The sequence below is a fragment of the Haliotis rubra genome, unplaced genomic scaffold (assembly GCF_003918875.1).
Source record: "Haliotis rubra isolate DU_JTF1 unplaced genomic scaffold, ASM391887v1 Scf243, whole genome shotgun sequence".
Classification (NCBI taxonomy): domain Eukaryota; kingdom Metazoa; phylum Mollusca; class Gastropoda; order Lepetellida; family Haliotidae; genus Haliotis; species Haliotis rubra.
In genome coordinates, this window is record NW_025766481.1 from 645,844 (window position 1) to 667,005 (window position 21,162).

A 21,162-nucleotide genomic window follows, 5' to 3' on the forward strand; every position below is an offset into this window, starting at 1 on the left:
AATAGACAGAATAATCTGAAAGACTTGCGTGATTAGATCTATCCAATATTCAAAGACAGAAATATTAGAAGAACGTTCAAATACATCTGCTTCAATTCTGACATCTTAAAAGACAAATCCCATTAAATGACGCACAGAAAAACAATTAGTGTTGTCTGAAATGGAACATATGTTTCGAGAACTCATGCTTATCTTCTTTTTTAATAAACAGATGTTCAAACATACCTGATCCGCAGACGACAAAAATAAACAGTCCCAATAACCAAGGTCCAACTGGGTATTTTTCTTCTGTGGGCTTCTGAAATTCATAAGAAAATATACATGTACTGATGATTAAGAAACAACGCAGCTGACACTGACATCAAAACAACACCTGAAAAGCGACTTCGCCGAACGGTTGACACGTAGACAAATTCATACCAAAGATTTAGGCACATTTCCTCTTGTTAAGACGTTTTTGCTGTGCTTCTCGTTGGCAAGCCGCATTCTCTGTTTACCAGCCATTATTGTTTATAATTTAGAAGAGCCGATTGCACCCTGTAATTCCAAAAACTGCAACTGAAGACGACAACCCTTTCCACGTCGTTTACGTCCCCGACTTTATGCAAAAGAGGCCGTTCAGCGTAGTAATATTTTGAATGTGATCCTAGAATGAAAACATAGCCTAAACAAAAATATATAACAATATATATCCACATAGGATAAATTCGGTATATATTCGCATTTGTCAATTCAGTGACGTACATAATTTGATATTTTACTGTAAATTTATTCAACGCGATTCATATTCGCACTATATTCCGAAAGCGCATATATATGTATTCATAGCATTGCGATGAGACTGATGTGACGTGTAACGTGATAACGCGAGAATTCACCATTCAAGATGGCAGCGCCCTTAACACGTGAGTCTACGTTGGGCTGCAAAATATGTTTTCATAGCAGAAGTATTCTACAAGGATCAGCAAAGGGAATAGACAGTTTGAAATAAATTACAATTAATTTTAGGGGTGCTAAAAAAATATATCATGATTTCTTTCCTGTGAAAGTGGTACCTTAAGTCGATATAACCCTTGAAATGAAAAAGATGTTGACAACTTAAACTGGACATTTATACCAATAATTATTCCTGACACAACAGTGTCAATGACTCGCAACATTTTCTAACATACTTCCTTTGCATGTTCAAAAGATACTCGACCTGACACTGCCAGTACAGGTTGCAGAAACAACAGATACCGGTTGATCTGGTGGTAACTGCTTAATTCAGAATCGATTTGTGATTCAGTTCATCCAGTGGCAGAGATCCACGAAGCCATAGTGGACTAGTGGCTTTTGTGTATTGACAGTTTACATAGTAAATAATAAACACTATGTACACACAGGTACACAATTTTGTACCTGCAAGTGAAAAACAATATTTCAATGATATAATTTTCACAGCAATAAGTGTAAATATGTCCAAGACTGGCCTTTTACGTATCTTAATTCAAAATGTTGGGATGCGTTCACAAGAACTTTGTCTGTCAAAACTTTGTAAAATGCTTTTTCTTGACACATATGACTACATATTAAATTAAAATGAATTCTAACACTTTTTGGAAACAGGCATATCAGAATATTTGTTTTGGAATTAGGAATACAATGATTAGGCTTCTTGTTTTTCAATTGTAGTACGAGGGTCTGAAGGAATATGGATGACATATGGGCCACCAAACCTGGGCTCTGCTCCAACTTTCCATGGGTGAGTGTATAAGGAGCTCTGATGGACTCCTAGAACTGTTTTCTGTTGTACTGTATAAAAAGTAATGTGTGAGTATGCACAATGAACAGTGGACTATACCAGCAGAGCAGAAGCTTGTGAATTCAGTGTTTACCAGCAGAGCAGAAGCTGGTTTGACCTCATGCGGTATTACACTGAAAGATGTTATAATTTGTACTTGTTGTTATCCTGCCTGTCAATATGAGGATACAACAAGGCCTGGTCAGCTATACCGACTGTATGTTGGGCCTGTCAATATGAGGATACACCAAGGCCTGGTCAGCTATACCGACTGTATGTTGGGCCTGTCAATATGAGGATACAACAAGGCCTGGTCAGCTATACCGACTGTATGTTGGGCCTGTCAATATGAGGATACAACAAGGCCTGGTCAGCTATACCGACTGTATGTTGGGCCTGTCAATATGAGGATACAACAAGGCCTGGTCAGCTATACCAACTGTATGTTGGGCCTGAGTGGGGTATCCATATTAAAATGCGACATAGTATCTCAGTGGGATAGCTCACCATTAGGCCAGACTACAGTCCGCTTGATTTCATTTGAGACTGATGAATTGCTCACTAACACCAAATCTAATAATTGCAACCAAACCAAATTTTGCACAGTCACATGAAATCACAATAGTATGTTGCAATAGTTGTTTCCCCCTCAATAGTCACCTCTACTAGCCAACCACACTTGATTATTTTATGATGTCGCCACAATTGTGTCTTCTTGTCTCTTTGTTGTACAGGAGAGGTGTTTGATAAGCCCCTGGCTTGTTAAACCATTTAAAATATTTTGATTAAACTTTGTAACTAAAATAATCCAATATTAGAACATATTAATACTGATAAATTAATAGTTGCGGATATAATTCTTCCGATCATAGCAGCGAAAAATAATCAATAAAACATATCAACTGTTATTGTATTGGATTATGTTTTAACTGAATCAGTTATGTTTTAACTGAATCAGCAGAAGATTGCTGATTGCCATTTCTGGCTTAGTTTGTGAGAAAATAGACACATTGTTCTTAATCTCCACACACTCACACGGCCAGCATAACAGGAGATATAAATTAAATGGAAAATCATTATGTCTAGCGATGTTTTATCTCAAATTTCAATTTGTTTTTCCACATTTGTTAAAAATGTTGTTCACACATGGATTTACTGAAGGGATATGATGTACATAGAAACACATTCCCTTTTATCGATACCAGTGCAACATAAACATGGTTAGACGAACATTAGTACCATGTATTTTTGATGAGGGCACAGGTATTAGATCGTTTTGTACCAATTATACACCATAAGGGCCACTGATCCTACATGAAGATGAAACCCCTTAGTACAGTATGTGAGCAATTACAGCATACTAGCAGTGGTGACAGTATGCAAGGGGTTGTGTGTTATAGTATATATGTTCCCATCCGTATATCTACGATTTCCTCCCTAATGCTGGATATCAGCTCTGCGGCCACTCACTACATTTCATACTGCTTTCTTCTGTGTACAAACCTTGGTGGTTGACTTGTACCGCGCTGCTAAAACATTCCATGTAATAAAGGGTTGTTGTGTTCCCTTTGATAGTGTTGGTGTGCATGCTATAGGTACGTAACTGAGGGCTGTCAACTGACATATTGTGTTTTTCAGAGACCAGACCAACACATGTAGAGCAATGACCTTCAGTTTGGATGGCTCCCTGCTTGCTTGGTGTACTGCAGAAAGGTAGGGCAGTACCTTAAGGTTTCCAATACAGTGTGTTACCATCAGTCCTGAGTTACCGAATGTTGTCAATTACTGTCATAAAACTATCAATTATCATTGTTTATTATTATGTAGACTTGAGGTTAGAATGACAGTTATTGAGATCTGTTCTATTTGAGGTAGGTATGCAATTCCCCATAATCCACAGTGACCTGGCCCAAGCTTTGGTTGCTAGTTCCTTATATCCCGTGTTTTAAGCTGTTATAAATAATATTAAGTAAAATATGTATGACAGTTTGTATTTAGATATGACTTGTATTTATGATAAACCTGTATATATATGTTGAACCTTGATGTTGTTGTGGTATGACAGATATACTGCCAGATGATTCACTCTATTTGAGGTGTGTTGTTGAAATCCTTTTACAGTTTTGGCTCAAAGATGCTAGCTAGATATCTATTGTCAGGGGGCTACACAAAGTTTGTGATCTAGACTTTCAGTTGTCCAACTTCCATTTTTGTGGAAGCCTTGGTTGCTGAATGGGTCAGATTGCGGACTTTGTGTACTGGCAAATAGGTGCCTGGCACTGAGAGTGTGGGTGTGAATTCTGTATGTGACTCATCCCCCAAAAGTGCTTTACTGAGGAAGTGTAATTCCAACTATGACATATGTTGCAAATATATGATGTCTTCAGCATCTCCATTGTTGAGACGTCAAGTGACAGGCTGGTGCAGAAGATCGAGATATCAAAGGTTGTTCAACTCCAGCTGTCTCCCCAAGGCAACATTGTTGCTGCCTGGAAACACTACTCAGGTTTGTACACTGGCATTTCATTGTGGATTGTTACTGTTATGTTGTGTTGTGTCTGACTTTTTGCATGTGAGGAGCCCTCTTGAGGTCCACAGGTGATTGCCATTTTGAAAGGTTGTTATTATGCTAAAAAACAGCTACCTGTTGTCTTAGAACAGCATTCACTAGCATATTTTCAATTCTACTGTAATGTCTGTTTAATATTTAGCACACCCTGAGTTTCATGTGATATCTGAGTTCAGATGTTATATTGTGCACACACTGAATGTGGTGAGATGTCTGTTGAATGTTGTGCACACACTGTGTGTGGTGAGATGTCTGTTGAATGTTGTTTGCACACACTGAATGTGGTGTGATGTCTGTTGAATGTTGTTTGCACACACTGAGTGTGTGATGTCTGTGATGTCTGTTGAATGTTGTGCACACACTGAGTGTGGTGAGATGTCTGTTGAATGTTGTGCACACACTGAATGTGGTGAGATGTCTGTTGAATGTTGTTTGCATACACTGAATGTGGTGTGATGTCTGTTGAATGTTGTGTGCACACACTGAGTGTGGTGTGATGTCTGTTGAATGTTGTGCACACACTGAATGTGGTGTGATGTCTGTTGAATGTGGTGTGATGTGTTTCAGTGGACCCAGAGACGAAGCAGGGTTCATCCAACTTGATACTGTTCAACACCAAGACAGGAGAGTGTGTGAAGGATTTCAACCAGAAGAAGCAGACCAACTGGCAAGTCACTACATACCAGTACCTTCACCTACAAGTCACTACATACTAGTACCTTCACCTACAAGTCACTACATACCAGTACCTTCACCTACAAGTCACTACATACCAGTACCTTCACCTACAAGTCACTACATACTAGTACCTTCACCTACAAGTCACTACATACCAGTACCTTCACCTACAAGTCACTACATACTAGTACCTTCACCTACAAGTCACTACATACCAGTACCTTCACCTACAAGTCACTACATACTAGTACCTTCACCTACAAGTCACTACATACCAGTACCTTCGCCTACAAGTCACTACATACCAGTACATTCACCTACAAGTCACTACATACTATAGTACTGTCTGAAATAGAAAAAAACTTATTTCACATTTACATCAATAATTTATGTAGATAATATGTGAAAGTGTGAAATATCTGTTAAACTAGGTTCGGCCTAACTATAGTCTCAGTGGTAGGGAGAAAGGAAACGTAAAAATTGGACTTTACTCAGTAGAGATTAGTGCAGAAATGAGCAATACGGTTTTTTCTAAGTCCAAATTGACTTATTTGGAACAGACCATGGCTTTATGCAAATTAGAGGGCGATGATATTGTATTACAAAGGACACTTTTTAAATACCCATTTTGAAATTAGACGTAGCTTCATTATAAACGATAGCTAACGTAAAAAATAATGACTTTAATACTGAAACTATTAAGGATGTAGCTACCATGGAGTCTCACTATCACTATAAAAAGAAACAGGCAGGAGGGGTCGTCTCAAAAGCAAAACAAGGACGGAGACAGTGGTTTGGGGTCGGGCTGGGGTATAGAGATATCAGCTAAGATAAGATGATCCTTCAGGGGAATTAAACTGGGGAAGTAAACGGCATGCCATAACAATTTACAAATGATATCCAGTCCTGTCGATCTTCGGGTGGTCATGCCACCTATATATTTTGAGACATTTAATACGATGACTGATTATGCTCTTTTACAGGTATCATACTCTTTTACATCTCTGAACATAAACTTAATGAAAGAAATACACGTAAAATGTTAATCATTAGATGCGACATATTCAACACACAAGAAAAGGTATCAAATATCTTTGAGATGACCCCTTGTGCCTGTAGGCAGCACGTGCATTTCATGCCAGGTGAGTCGATGGTCCGTAGTCATACCTGGCTGAGCGATCTCATTGCCATCTATAGTCTGATCTATTGTTTTCAGCAGCTATTCGTATTGTTTCAAAGTTTTGCCCGATTTTACGAGTAAACATGCTTTTCTGGATATCCTATTACGCATACCACTGAACGCCCAGTTAGGCCGATGTGGGTTATTTCGACGTATGCTATTTGCAATTGTGAAAAATTTAGGGATACAGCGTAATAGCCTATAAACAGTTTTTTTCTATTTCCGACAGTACTTTAGTAGCTTCACCTTGTGTGACATGATGTTCCCATGTTATTATTGCTGAGTGAGTTATGACTGTTGCAGGTGTCCCCAGTGTCACGTGATGTTCCCATGTTATTATCCCCTGCAACGCTTTTGGCGGGGGGTATTAAAATGGACTCCGTGCGTGAGAGCGTGCGTCCGTCAATCCGTGCACATTTGTCTTTACCGGAGCAGAACTCTAAAACCGTTCAATATTTCTTCACCAAACTTGGCACATACATAGATCTGGTGGTGTACTGGTTCCTTTTGGTAGTTTTGGAATTCTGAATAATATATTTATGGCATTTCCATGGCAACAATTTTGACTAAAACTGAAATTGGTGGTAGTGCTCTTTTCCGGAGCAGAACTCTAAAACCGTTCAATGTTTCTTCACCAAACTTGGCACATACATAGATCTGGTGGTGTACTGGTGCCTTTTGGTAGGTTTAGATTTCTGAATAAAATATTTTTGGCATTTCCATGGCAACAAGTTTGACTTAGACTGAAATTGGTGATAGTGCTCCTTTCTGGAGCAGAACTTTAAAAACCTTTCAATACTCTCCTTCCACTTTTCTATATACACATCTAAATATTTGACATAATCATAACTCGTAGACATAATCATGAAGAGTATTTTGCCATTGCCGGGGATTTGATGACTTTGTCATTTGTTGTTGCTGAATGAGTTATGACTGTCACAGGTGTCCCCAGTGTCACGTGATGTTCCCATATGATTATTGCTGAGTGAGTTATGACTGTCGCAGGTGTCCCTATTGTCACGTGATGTTCCCATGATATTATTGCTGAGTGAGTTATGACTGTTGCAGGTGTCCCTATTGTCACGTGATGTTCCCATGATATTATTGCTGAGTGAGTTATGACTGTTGCAGGTGTCCCCAGTGTTCCGTGATGTTCCCACGTATTATTATTATTGCTGAGTGAGTTATGACTGTTGCAGGTGTCCCCAGTGTCGCGTGATGTTCCCATGATATTATTGCTGAGTGAGTTATGATTGTTGCAGGTGTCATGATATTATTGTCACTGTTGATGTTCCCATGATATTATTGCTGAGTGAGTTATGACTGTTGCAGGTGTCCCTATTGTCAGGTGATGTTCTACGTGATATTATTGCTGGTGAGTTATGACTGTTATTGCTGAGTGAGTTATGACTGTTGCAGGTGTCCCCAGTGTCATGTGATGTTCCCATGATATTATTGCTGAGTGAGTTATGATTGTTGCAGGTGTCCCCAGTGTCGTGATGTTCCCGTGATATTATTGCTGGAGTGAGTTATGACTGTTGCAGGTGTCCCCAGTGTCACGCATTGATGTTCCCGTATTATTATTGCTGAGTGAGTTATGATTGTTGCAGGTGTCCCCAGTGTCAATGCGTGATGTTCCCATGATATTATTGCTGAGTGAGTTATGATTGTTGCAGGTGTCCCCAGTGTCACGTGATGTTCCCATGCTATTATTGCTGAGTGAGTTATGACGGTTGCAGGTGTCCCCAGTGTCACGTGATGTTCCTGTATTATTATTGCTGAGTGAGTTATGATTGTTGCAGGTGTCCCCAGTGTCACGTGATGTTCCCATGATATTATTGCTGAGTGAGTTATGATTGTTGCAGGTGTCCCCAGTGTCACGTGATGTTCCCATGATATTATTGCTGAGTGAGTTATGACTGTTGCAGGTGTCCCTATTGTCACTTGATGTTCCCATGATATTATTGCTGCTGAGTGAGTTATGACTGTTGCAGGTGTCCCATGATATTAGTGTGACTGTTGCAGGTGTCCCTATTGCATTGATGTTCCCATGATATTATTGCTGAGTGAGTTATGACTGTTGAAGGTGTCCCCAGTGTCGTGATGTTCCCCATGATATTATTGCTGAGTGAGTTATGACTGTTGCAGGTGCCCCCAGTGTTCCGTGATGTTCTACGTATTATTATTGCTGAGTGAGTTATGACTGTTGCAGGTGTCCCCAGTGTCACGTGATGTTCCCATGATATTATTGCTGAGTGAGTTATGACTGTTGCAGGTGTCCCCAGTGTCACGTGATGTTCCCATGATATTATTGCTGAGTGAGTTATGACTGTTGCAGGTGTCCCCAGTGTCACGTGATGTTCCCGTATTATTATTGCTGAGTGAGTTATGATTGTTGCAGGTGTCCCCAGTGTCACGTGATGTTCCCATGATATTATTGCTGAGTGAGTTATGATTGTTGCAGGTGTCCCCAGTGTCACGTGATGTTCTCGTATTATTATTGCTGAGTGAGTTATGATTGTTGCAGGTGTCCCCAGTGTCACTTGATGTTCCCGTATTATTATTGCTGAGTGAGTTATGACTGTTGCAGGTGTCCCCAGTGTCACGTGATGTTCCCATGATTATTATTGCTGAGTGAGTTATGATTGTTGCAGGTGCCCCAGTGGAGCCAGGATGAAGGGATCTGTTGCCGCAATGTCAACAATGAACTGCACTTCTTTGAAAACAATGATTTTGGTCAGTTTTCTTCAATATCCTTTGTTGTTTTTTTATAATAATTTCATTTTGCTCAACTTGTTTGGATAGCTGTGACTGCCATATAGCTGGAATATTGCTTTAGTGCTGCTATAAATAAGCTCACTCACTGGATAGCTAAATCTAAATCATGGATTAAGATACAGTTTGATAGCAGGCTGTGAATGTCTTTAACCTGATAAGTTATAAGTCTCACCCTATTGCCCTCACCCTATGTTATCTACATTAGAATCGTAGATTCCACAGATGAGGCCTCCCACTGTCCAATACTTGTTATAAGTATTACTACTCCCAGTCAATACCCCATTTGTCAGACACCTTATCAGACAACCAATCAGTTTTTGTCAAAACACTTTTCACTTCTGTATTTCAACGCGCTATCAAGAAGATTAATTAAATCATGAAAGCATGTTTTTCCTGGTTCATTATAGATAATTTTGCTTTTAGCTTATCATTTTAGTTATTTTACATAAAATAACTTTTCCTGATCAAATGGTTCATTAGTTAAATCTACACAAAAAGTAAATTGCTATGTAATGATCTGAGTTGATAGCTTGATTAACTTGATAACCCATCAACTACAAAAGTCATTACTTACTGGATCTTGATTAATTTTACTGAGGATAATTAGGACTTTTCCATTACCACAAGAAGTAACTCTGCTATGTTTTGACGAGCCATCTCTTCTGTTTGACGAACAGGGATATCTGACACTGGTTTATGACCCTTGTCGGTGATGTTTATGATGTGGATGGTCAGGTCTTATGTAACACCCCTGCACAATATCTCTAGGACAATATAGTGTTTATCTCATCCTTAACCTCAATTGAAGAGGTCTGTCTGTTATATGCCTATTGTCTTATATCTACAGCCTTCAGTTTAATCTGGTAGATATGTTGTTGGATGGTCTAACATAGACAAACAATGAGGGTAAACTTCATCTATTACATAAGACATGAGACAAATAGCAACAGTGGTATTAAGTTGGTCCACACACATGCAGGAAAAACAATAGAACTGCAGACTAGTGGTGTAAAGCATGCAATCCAGTTGTTAGTGTGGCAAGCCTTATTGGAGCAGGTTGACAGGGTCAGTAGCACAATGTGTGGCCAGCACATCTCTATAGTCTTGATGGGACTTGCGTCCTACAACAACACAGGTTCACCTGGAGATGACTATTTGGGAGTCCTGGGGAGCAAACAAGTCTACATTTTCCTTGAATTATTTGCATTCCCATTATCGGTTTATATATGTATTGGACACAACATGTTCAGCCAGGTGAAGTCCAGATTAGAGGGATACATGACATTATAATTGAATGGTATTAATGAGACCAGGAGGTATGAAGTTTATACAGCAGCCTAGAGCTACTGTGGAGTGGCAGGCTGTATGTCTGGACTGCTGGGCCGGCCTGGGGCTGGGGCGGGGGGCTCACACAATGACAGGGCCTTTAATTAGGATCCCACAGCCTCACATCACAGGCCTGTTAATCAGGAAGCATAATGGAGTTCATTACTCCACCCTTTTGTTCACCCAGCCCCAGGCATTGTCACTGGCACATTGTAAACTTAGCCCCTGGCATTGTCACTGGCACATTGTAAACTTAGTCATTAATCTCTTAAACTAGGGTGGGGGGATGACTCAAGTGAGAACATTGTTCAGGAGAGTTACTTTTTCATGGGGTGTATGAAAACATGTGTTTGATGCATGTTTCATTATGTGAACCATCAACATTGTTTATAGATATCAGATAATATTTTGGTGTTTTGTGAATTTTCATTGTTTTAAATGTGCCTAATTTGTGAAAATAGCATCTATTTGCCAAAGAGGATCTAAACATTCAAAAATATTTTTCATTTACTTCAGCAGACTGGTTGTATATGTGCATGCTGTTGCAATGACCATGACTGTTACTGTATATAGTTGATGAAAGTAGTTTATGATGTATGTAATAGGATATCTAATGGAGTGTGCACCCTAATGATTGCCTCCAGCTTGATGACATGCTGTTTGTAGAACATTAAATCTATTAATAAATATTTTATTACATACAATAAAAGAATAAAACTTGCCTATTTTCTTGGTGTTGCATACAAAGCACTTGATGCAGGGGTATACCTTCACTCCTGTATTTGAGGATCCCTGGGACTCACAGGGGCGGTGGGGTAGCCTAGTGGTTACAGCGTTCGCTCGTCACACTGAAGACCCGGGTTCGATTCCCGACATGGGTACAATGTGTGAAGCCCATTTCTGGTGTCCCCCCGTGATGTTGCTGGAATGTTGCTGAGTGCGCGGCTTAAAACTAAACTCACTCACCCTGGGACTTACACTTAATTTTCAGGGGTCCTGGACTTCAAAATGGGGGTCCCACACACTTAAATATTATTATTAATACTATGTTGTAATGTTGTTGTAATTCTGTTACTGTTGTTGTATTGTGTATCATGATCATCACACTGTTACAGTAATTAAATTGCAAATGATACAATAACCCAGCTAGTAGCAAACTCAATGATAATTTATATTGGTATTTGATATAAAACAAATTATAGTGGTAGTGTGTTTGTGAAATGAGAACAAGGGTTCCAGTTGTTGTACAGTGAACCACATACATTCTGTGGAGGTGTATATCAGGATGTCTTACTCATCCTGCTCAATAGCAGTATAAATCTGGAAATCAGAAACATTGTTATAAATTATCCCAAGGGACTCACGTACGCTGGGAGACATGCATATAATAGTGTTCAAGGTTTACTTTATTATTGTTTTTATTCTGATCAATAGAACCTTTGGTAATAGTAAGATCTGAAAATACTTTTATTTATTTTGTAAAACTTGAATAGAAGTATTAGTGAACAGTGTTTATATCTGTTGTGAACAGTGTTTATATCTGTTGTGAACAGTGTTGATATCTGTTGTGAACAGTGTTGATATCTGTTGTGAACAGTGTTGATATCTGTTGTGAACAGTGTTGATATCTGTTGTGAACAGTGTTGATATCTGTTGTGCACTGTCTGTATGATTTAAACATATTTATTTCCAAAGAAAGGAACCCGTAAACAAGCATAAGCATAAACTGTCTGTATTTTGTCATTTATATAATAGTAGTAATAACAGAAAACTTCAGTGATATTTTTGTATGAAAAGCATCGCTTCTATTCCTTGATCTGAAATATAATAATGTTAGTTTTGTGTGCATTAGTATAATACTGTCAGTGTTAACTGTATCACTTCTATATATTGTGGTCATGGTTGTTAGATTTAACTCAACATGCCTGAAGGGTATGTACCTTGTCTATGGAAGTGGTGTCTGCTGCCTGCTCCAGATGATCTGAACAAAGTACATTATGGCACTGTTTAGACTCAATGACACAGGTATCAAGGAGTGGTGCTCAGATTGGCATGTAGATTGTGTCACATTTTCATTTTCCAGAATCATGTTGCTTTTACAAAATGTACATTTTAATCTTCAAAGTTTGCTACATTCGTCTATTCGACAACAGCCTTTCAATAATATCCATCTAAGTGTAGCTGCAAGCTCAAGGTTTATAAGCACCTACAACGCACATATATGATTTAATTTGTCATTTTTTGTATCCAGTTCTTATGTATTTGTTTAAATGATATATGTACTGGTGAGGTATTGATATAAGCAGAGTTCTGCTTGTTTACCAAACCAGTTTCTCTAGGAATAAAATTTTATTTAAACCAATATCCATCTTTGATCAGTTGTACAAAACAACAAAATAAGGTGAACAGTCCTCTGGAAAGAAAGAATCACTGTCAGCATTCCTCACAGTATGAACATGTCTACTACATGTCATAACATCAGGTTTCATTACAATTTTTTCTTCTCATGATACTGTTTCATACATCTATGTATATTGGAGCGGTCTTCATATAAATTCTTTTGAGCTTGTTGACCAATCCAGTTTATGAAAATTTGTTGTTTTTTCATGAAATAAATATGTTTAAACCATATGAACATTTATCAACAAATACTGTTCAGTAGTTCATCGATAACCTTTTGAAATATGTATTAAAATTTATAAATGCATGCATTTCAATGTAGGGAATACTCTAAATAATCATCCCCACATGGGCACATTGTGTGAAGCCCATTTCTGGTGTCCCCGCCGTGATATTGCTGGAATATTGCTAAAAACGGCGTAAAACCATACTCACTCACTCACTCTAAATAATCAATGAATTTGAAAAGTCTAGTTCCCAAGATTTATGCCATGTGTAGGTTAAAATTGTGATTGGTTTAGGAATGTTTCAAAGTACTTTTAGCAGTTATGGCAGTCATAAATAGCTAAGATTCCTTTTAGGTAGGACAGCTTCTTGAATGGCCTATAATATTAGTTGCACAGAAATGAGTGAACCTACATGCATTTGTGAGTGTTTTTTATTATAATCAAATAATGCTTTTTTGGGTGAGTTGATACACAAAATATTGTTTCCTGTACTAATATATACAAAAATATCACAAACTCAAAGAGAAAATATAAAATAAATAAAATCTTGTAACATATGTTATATTTGGGATTGCACTTTCTTAGCAAAGTAGAGATTGTAGTACTTTTGTTGGCTTGACTCCCATCCAGGATTTGAACCTACACCCTCAGAGTCAGGCATCTAATCGCCAGCACACAAAGTCGGCTGCCTAACCCGCTCTACCAACGCGGCTTCTGCGGATGGGACTCAACCCCCAAAACGTACTAGAATCTGTACTTTACTACGAAATCTCAATCCCAAATATGACATATGTTACATTTGACCCATTTCCTAAATGGCATTGTGTATTCATAAATAAAATCTTGCTGTTCTCCCTTTGCCATTTGGCTGTATTAGGATGGTATTGAGTGCCGACTGAAGTGCGTTTTGAATTCATTCAATTACAATGCTAGGCACAGATTCACACAGATCGTAAGGCTTGATTAGCATGAGACATTTTGATGGAAACATTGACCGCGCCAACTGTTTTGCAGTGAAGGAAAGCAGCCATTGAAACACATGCAGGGGTTGTGTTTGTGGAGCCTTGCTCAATATTACTGTTAATATCGGTATATGTTTTCTTCAGAAAACATCAAGACAAAGCTACATTTACAGAAAGTATCGGAGTTTGAGCTGGCACCGTGTCCTGCCCCTTACATACTGTCTGCCTATGTTCCCGGAGCCAAGGTGAGAACAACCCACAGTAAAGAACAACCACAAAAGTCATCCAGCAATGTGTTTCACTGTATTAGTTAGCCTGTAATGAATCTTACATGGTGTCCTTAATCAGGCAAAATGGTGTGTTGTTTTCATTCTCTGAAGAATGAGTGACAGGTTATGTTGACTACAGTAATGATGCAAGGCTGATATTGTGTTGGAATATACTGAAACATTGATTTCCCTGCAGGGTCAGCCATCATTTGTGCGTGTATACCAGTACCCAAACTTTGGAGGTCCATCTGCTGCTCTGGCCAACAAGAGCTTCTTCAAGGCCGAGCGTATCAACATGGTCTGGAACAAACAGGGTAATTTCTCTCATCAATGAACTGAGTAGGGTAATTTCTCTCATCACTGAACTGAGTAGGGTAATTCCTCTCATCACTGAACTGAGTAGAGTAATTTCTCTCATCACTGAACTGAGTAGGGTAATTTCTCTCATCACTGAACTGAGTAGGGTAATTTCTCTCATCACTGAACTGAGTAGAGTAATTCCTCTCATCACTGAACTGAGTCGGGTAATTTCTCTCATCACTGAACTGAGTAGAGTAATTTCTCTCATCACTGAACTGAGTAGAGTAATTTCTCTCATCACTGAACTGAGTAGAGTAATTTCTCTCATCACTGAACTGAGTAGGGTAATTTCTCTCATCACTGAACTGTGTAGGGTAATTTCTCTCATCACTGAACTGTAGGGTAATTTCTCTCATCACTGAACTGAGTAGAGTAATTCCTCTCATCACTGAACTGAGTAGGGTAATTTCTCATCACTGAACTGTGAACTGAGTGAGAGTAATTTCTCTCATCACTGAACTGAGTAGAGTAATTTCTCTCATCACTGAACTGAGTAGGGTAATTTCTCTCATCACTGAACTGAGTAGAGTAATTTCTCTCATCACTGAACTGAGTGGAGTAATTCTCCTCATCACTGAACTGAGTAGAGTAATTTCTCTCATCACTGAACTGAGTAGGGTAATTTCTCTCATCACTGAACTGAGTAGGGTAATTTCTCTCATCACTGAACTGAGTAGGGTAATTTCTCTCATCACTGAACTGAGTAGGGTAATTTCTCTCATCACTGAACTGAGTAGGGTAATTTCTCTCATCACTGAACTGAGTAGAGTAATTCCTCTCATCACTGAACTGAGTAGGGTAATTTCTCTCATCACTGAACTGAGTAGGGTAATTTCTCTCATCACTGAACTGAGTAGGGTAATTTCTCTCATCACTGAACTGAGTAGAGTAATTCCTCTCATCACTGAACTGAGTAGGGTAATTTCTCTCATCACTGAACTGAGTAGAGTAATTCCTCTCATCACTGAACTGAGTAGGGTAATTTCTCTCATCACTGAACTGAGTAGGGTAATTTCTCTCATCACTGAACTGTAGGGTAATTTCTCTCATCACTGAACTGAGTAGAGTAATTTCTCTCATCACTGAACTGAGTAGAGTAATTTCTCTCATCACTGAACTGAGTAGAGTAATTTCTGACATCACTGAACTGAGTAGAGTAATTTCTCTCATCACTGAACTGAGTAGAGTAATTTCTCTCATCACTGAACTGAGTAGAGTAATTTCTCTCATCACTGAACTGAGTAGAGTAATTTCTCTCATCACTGAACTGAGTAGAGTAATTTCTCTCATCACTGAACTGAGTAGAGTAATTTCTCTCATCACTGAACTGAGTAGAGTAATTTCTCTCATCACTGAACTGAGTAGAGTAATTTCTCTCATCACTGAACTGAGTAGGGTAATTTCTCTCATCACTGAACTGGGTGAGTCTCATCAGTAATTTCTCTCATCACTGAACTGAGTAGAGTAATTTCTCTCATCACTGAACTGAGTAGAGTAATTTCTCTCATCACTGAACTGAGTAGGAGTAATTTCTCTCATCACTGAACTGAGTGGAGTAATTTCTCTCATCACTGAACTGAGTAGGGTAATTTCTCTCATCACTGAACTGAGTAGGAGTAATTTCTCTCATCACTGAACTGAGTAGAGGTAATTTCTCTCATCACTGAACTGAGTAGAGTAATTTCTCTCATCACTGAACTGAGTAGGTAATTTCTCTCATCACTGAACTGAGTAGAGTAATTCTCTCATCACTGAACTGAGTAGAGTAATTCCTCTCATCACTGAACTGAGTAGAGTAATTTCTCTCATCACTGAACTGAGTGGGAGTAATTCCTCTCATCACTGAACTGAGAGAGTAATTCCTCTCATCACTGAAGTAATTTCTCTCATCACTGAACTGAGTAGAGTAATTCCTCTCATCACTGAACTGAGTAGAGTAATTTCTCTCATCACTGAACTGAGTAGAGTAATTTCTCTCATCACTGAACTGAGTAGGAGTAATTTCTCTCATCACTGAACTGAGTAGGGTAATTTCTCTCATCACTGAACTGAGTAGAGTAATTTCTCTCATCACTGAACTGAGTAGTGTAATTTCTCTCATCACTGAACTGAGTTATACTTGACCTTCACCATTGTATACATTCTAGTTCCACCTGGACCAGTTCCATGAGATTTACCCAACGCTGAATATGTATAGTTCTTATGAATATGTCCTGCCAACACTTCATTGCCTTTTTTCTGAAACATTTTTCTGAATCCACAGACTGAGCTTGAAAAAAGTCCTGTTTTTTGTATTGTCTTTCTTTCTAGTGGTCCTCCAAGTGCTGTCCACGGGAGTTATCTCCCCAAATGAAAGCACAGCAAAACCTCATGGTTATTCCTGTAGCTTATATGTATGCATGTGGGGTGGTGGGGTAGCCTAGTGGTTAAAGCGTTGGCTCGTCACGCCGAAGACCCGGGTTCGAATCCCCACATGGGTACAATGTGTGAAGCCCATTTCTGGTGTCCCCCGCCATGATGTTGCTGGAATATTGCTAAAAGCGGCGTAAAAACCAAACTCAGTCAGTCTGTCAGTCTGAGCTTTATGTATGTTTGTGTATCGTTCTAGTGGTCCTCCAAGTGTTCTCTGAAAATTTTGCTAAAATGCGTAAAACCAAACTCAGTCAGTCAGTCAGTATATGTATTGTCTCTTGTTTTGTAAACAAAGGTTACTCTTTCTCTTCTTTTGTAAACATTGGTAAATCTAAGGGTACTTCCCATCAGACACAAAAAAATTCCCTGTCACCAGCAGCATTAACAAAAATATGTTCTATAACTCCAGCCTGCAAAGTGGATTAAGCTGGATGTCCCCCTTGCCCTGTCGGATCTAGACACATCCCATCTGTCCAGAAGAGTTAAACCAAAGTTCATCCCAGAGGAGGCTTTATCTGAGGCCTAGAACCCTTTTGGAGATCTCATCAAGGGTCTTGCAGATCAGGTCTCAGCATTATCACAAAATAGACCCCGTAAGCATGATCTATATACTCCACAGAAAAGAGCTAGACTTGAGGCACTTCAGCTGAGGTCTACCCAGATGCTCAAGTTATGGACCATGACTCTAGCGACACAGGCAGCCTGAGCACCAAGAGTTGCTGAGACCTGCTGATCATATAATGGGACACCCACACAGTTATAAATGGATCAGCTCTAGCAGTACCTGCTTGGGAAGCTTTCAATAGCGACGAGAGATAATATACAAGCTTTTAAACATGAAAGCTGTCAACAACTTGGAATCTTCAGATCACTGACCAGGGTTCTTCTCTAAGTATTCCTGTTCCCCAAGGAGGGTTCAACAGACCTCAGGATGATTGATCTGAAGATCCTCCACTGGGATGACCTCCCAACTTTCAGATGGCATCCATACTGGATGGTTGTCACTCAGTCTGCCCTTTCCTTCTTTGGGTAGAAAAGGTTTGGGAGTGGTTAGGTGCCTGATGGAGAAGCTATGTTTACACCGAGTTTGACGTTTAACAACTCCCGGTACAAGTCACTGGGCATGAGTTACTTTTCAGCAAAGACATGAGGTTGGTTAATGTGAACCTGGAAACACTTCTTGCTGCATTAAGTGAGTCTAACGCCTCAAACAGTAGACTACAACTGAAATAAGAAGCGGGCTATATCCAGTCAGTTATACCACTTCGTTTCACAATTGAGTATACAAGATATACAGTCAGACCTCGTTAATACGAACACTTTGGTTTTTAAAAAAAAACGTTCGGATAGTGAAACGTTCGTACTGCTGAAACCACAGTATATGCACCGAGTTACTTCCCCTTGATATCTTTCCTTACTATCGAGACTCTGAGGTCATAGATGAAGCCTATGTTTATGAAGGAAATTATAATCCTACTGTTGATAAATATGAAGTTTATTTTTATAATGTTATTCAAAAACTATGCCGATTTTTTTCCATTTGTGACATGTCATAACATGCCAGTGCCTTTTTCTTTTATATTTTCATTTTTACGTCATCAGAAAATTATTATAAAAGATTTCTTAAATAATATGTATGGTTGCCTATTTCCTGATATCAGTGGCTTTCCGCTACCGGTAACATGACATAACAACGAAAATACCTCCTCCGTTTTGGCGTCATTATGAATAACATGGGAGGCGAATCGTTTGATGTCAGGTATCGTTCGAAAAGTTCTGAACATCAACAACATCACTGAACCCTTGCCGAGAGTATTTTCACAGTTGTAAGAAGCGATTTTATTGGATAAATATTTGTTTCTAATGGCGCTTTTAAGCTACAGTCTGCTATAAGGGTAAGTGATTGGTCAAAATCAGAACCACGTGACCTAAGGCAGCCAATCATATCACAGCAATGGATATCGTCCTCAAAAGCGAAAACTTTTAGATTTAGGACGAAAGTTTTGGGTAAAATAATGCTATTTTGAACATATTAAGCAAGAAATCGCTACCTATTAGTTTATTCAATTTACATCGTAACTTTGCTCTTTGACAATGTTACTGTGGACCCGCTGCCGAAGCATGTGTCCGAGAATCGTTTTCAATAACATTGCGAAAAATAGTTTATAATTTTAATTCGGTACCGAGCATATATTTCTGGATTGAAGTCTTTCCCAAAACAGCGTGTTCGTCAAAATTTCCCTATCACTTATGATAAAGGGATTAAAGGGATGAGTCGCTAAGTCGCTAAACAAACAACGTGTCACTTTGAGTGGACAAGTCAGCAGCGCGGTCAACTTCAATCGTTCGGATTAACGCAGCTGTTTACAACTTAATTAGTCCAATCCGTTCCGACTGACCAGCGTTCGGAGGCGGAAACTGAATCACCGGACTAACGAGGTGTCAATTATATACAATATATAGGGAGATGATTTGGTGCCCGGTGAGTAGCGTTCGGAAGTCGGTGGAATCGGATTAACGAGGACCGGATTACCGCGGCCTGACTGTATACCAGAAGTGATGTCTTCAGAAGTATTGTTAACCAGATGATGTTACACTCCACCATCATAGTAGGTACAGAAGCAGGATGGGTACTCAAGTGTTGTCACATCAACGAAACGCAGGTCTATTTGTATTGATCAGTTAACATTTAGACTTGTGTTTTTTGGACGTCTTCCTCACATAGATTGGAGGTACTCTGGGCCCACCAAGCCTCATGTGGGATTTGGCAAGAATTTTGGACAGTATCAACAGTGACAATAACTCTTCAACATCTATGATACTTGAGGCGAAGGCCCACCTGTCTATCCCACAGAAATCACAGAATTCCTTTACTTGTAAAAATTATGAGTTTTTTTCTGCCTTTCCATTATGGGAGATAACCCCTACAGATAGCATTTGGAGGATCACTAGGCAGAGAGTATCCTAAGAAATATCATCATTGTTGATAATGTGCAGTAGTTCTTAAGAGTTAATCTGGTAATCATGTTACATGTTGCAGGCACAGCTGTTTTGATCCTGACGTCCACAGAGGTGTCTGACTCTTCCTACTACGGGGAACAGGGCTTGCACTACATCAGCATTAAAGGAGAGAGCTGCTTGGTCCCTCTGAGTAAGGCTAAGGGCTGAGCAAGCCATTTGTTTCCAGCATAGTCAGTGTTCAGTGGAAGGGAGATAACCCAGTCAGGACTACTCTTGGCCATCCTCAGACGAGGTAGCATCACCTCCGCCAACTGTTCTTGCACATGAGGGAAATATGTAAGGGTTCTTGTTTTTGCCAATACAAGTGATGCTGCCCTGTTTGTGAAAAGAACATGATTCTTTTTCAGAGAGATCGTCCTTGGGGTACATATTATGCATTTTCCGGCTGAAAAATGTCCTGTGACAGTTGTATCAATGTTTTTTGAATAAAAAGATTGTACAATAAATAAACTCTTTTATTTATTATACGGACCCTACCTCACGGAGTTACCTCCCTTAGAGCATGCGCACCAACTGGGTAGGCTCCTAGACCCGTATCATCATTCCTTCTGCTGTCACTGCCGTGAACAGACGTGTTTATAGAACGCACTTCATGAGCCGGACAGCGCTGAAAGCTACTAAGAAAGCTATGTCTGAGACACCACCTGTATGTATGGTCTTTATTTGCCTAAAACAAGGAACAGTAAAGCTTTACAGTTGGTTGTTTCATAATTGTGACTTTGTATTAATACAAAATACGCCGAACTTTCCGTGGTTACGCCGTGTTGCTCTGCCATGGCGGGAAGTTTAGCGTGCCATGTAATGGTCGTAATATTGGCATTATTAAAACCAACTATTACTTTCCGTGGTAACCTTCACGTAGTTTTTCAATGTTTTCTACGTGTTTATATGCTGCTGGCCGCCGTTAACTAACATGTTTGCGTGTTTGTTTCAGGCCTTTTCATGCTGTTCGGTCTGTGAGGGGAGTATCCCCCGGGCCGACAGTCATACCAGTTCGCGTGGCCTGTCTGGAAAACAGGCCATGAGGCTGACTCCTGCACTATTTGTCTGGCCTTTTCCCCGGGCCCAGAAGAGGCGGGCTGCCGACACCTTGTTCTATGCGAAATCGTGGAGGGGAGGGGACCTGGCGAGTCTATGTTCAAAAAGGGAAAAAATCCAGCCCTTCCCCTCTCCAGCAGAGTGGACATGTCACTGATG

General features: G+C 39.5%; 1 protein-coding gene across 1 annotated transcript in view; it reads left to right on the plus strand.

Moving 5' to 3' along the window:
• Window positions 1-886: 886 nt before the first annotated feature.
• Window positions 887-21,162, plus strand: part of LOC124278894 (eukaryotic translation initiation factor 2A-like) — a 54,020-nt gene continuing 33,744 nt past the window's right edge. The window contains exons 1-9 of the mRNA XM_046714698.1: window positions 887-905; window positions 1,675-1,744; window positions 3,422-3,496; window positions 4,171-4,289; window positions 4,920-5,023; window positions 8,865-8,946; window positions 14,048-14,148; window positions 14,369-14,486; window positions 19,985-20,095. Of these exons, the coding sequence (XP_046570654.1) occupies window positions 887-905; window positions 1,675-1,744; window positions 3,422-3,496; window positions 4,171-4,289; window positions 4,920-5,023; window positions 8,865-8,946; window positions 14,048-14,148; window positions 14,369-14,486; window positions 19,985-20,095 (799 nt within the window). The remainder of the gene's footprint in view (window positions 906-1,674; window positions 1,745-3,421; window positions 3,497-4,170; window positions 4,290-4,919; window positions 5,024-8,864; window positions 8,947-14,047; window positions 14,149-14,368; window positions 14,487-19,984; window positions 20,096-21,162) is intronic.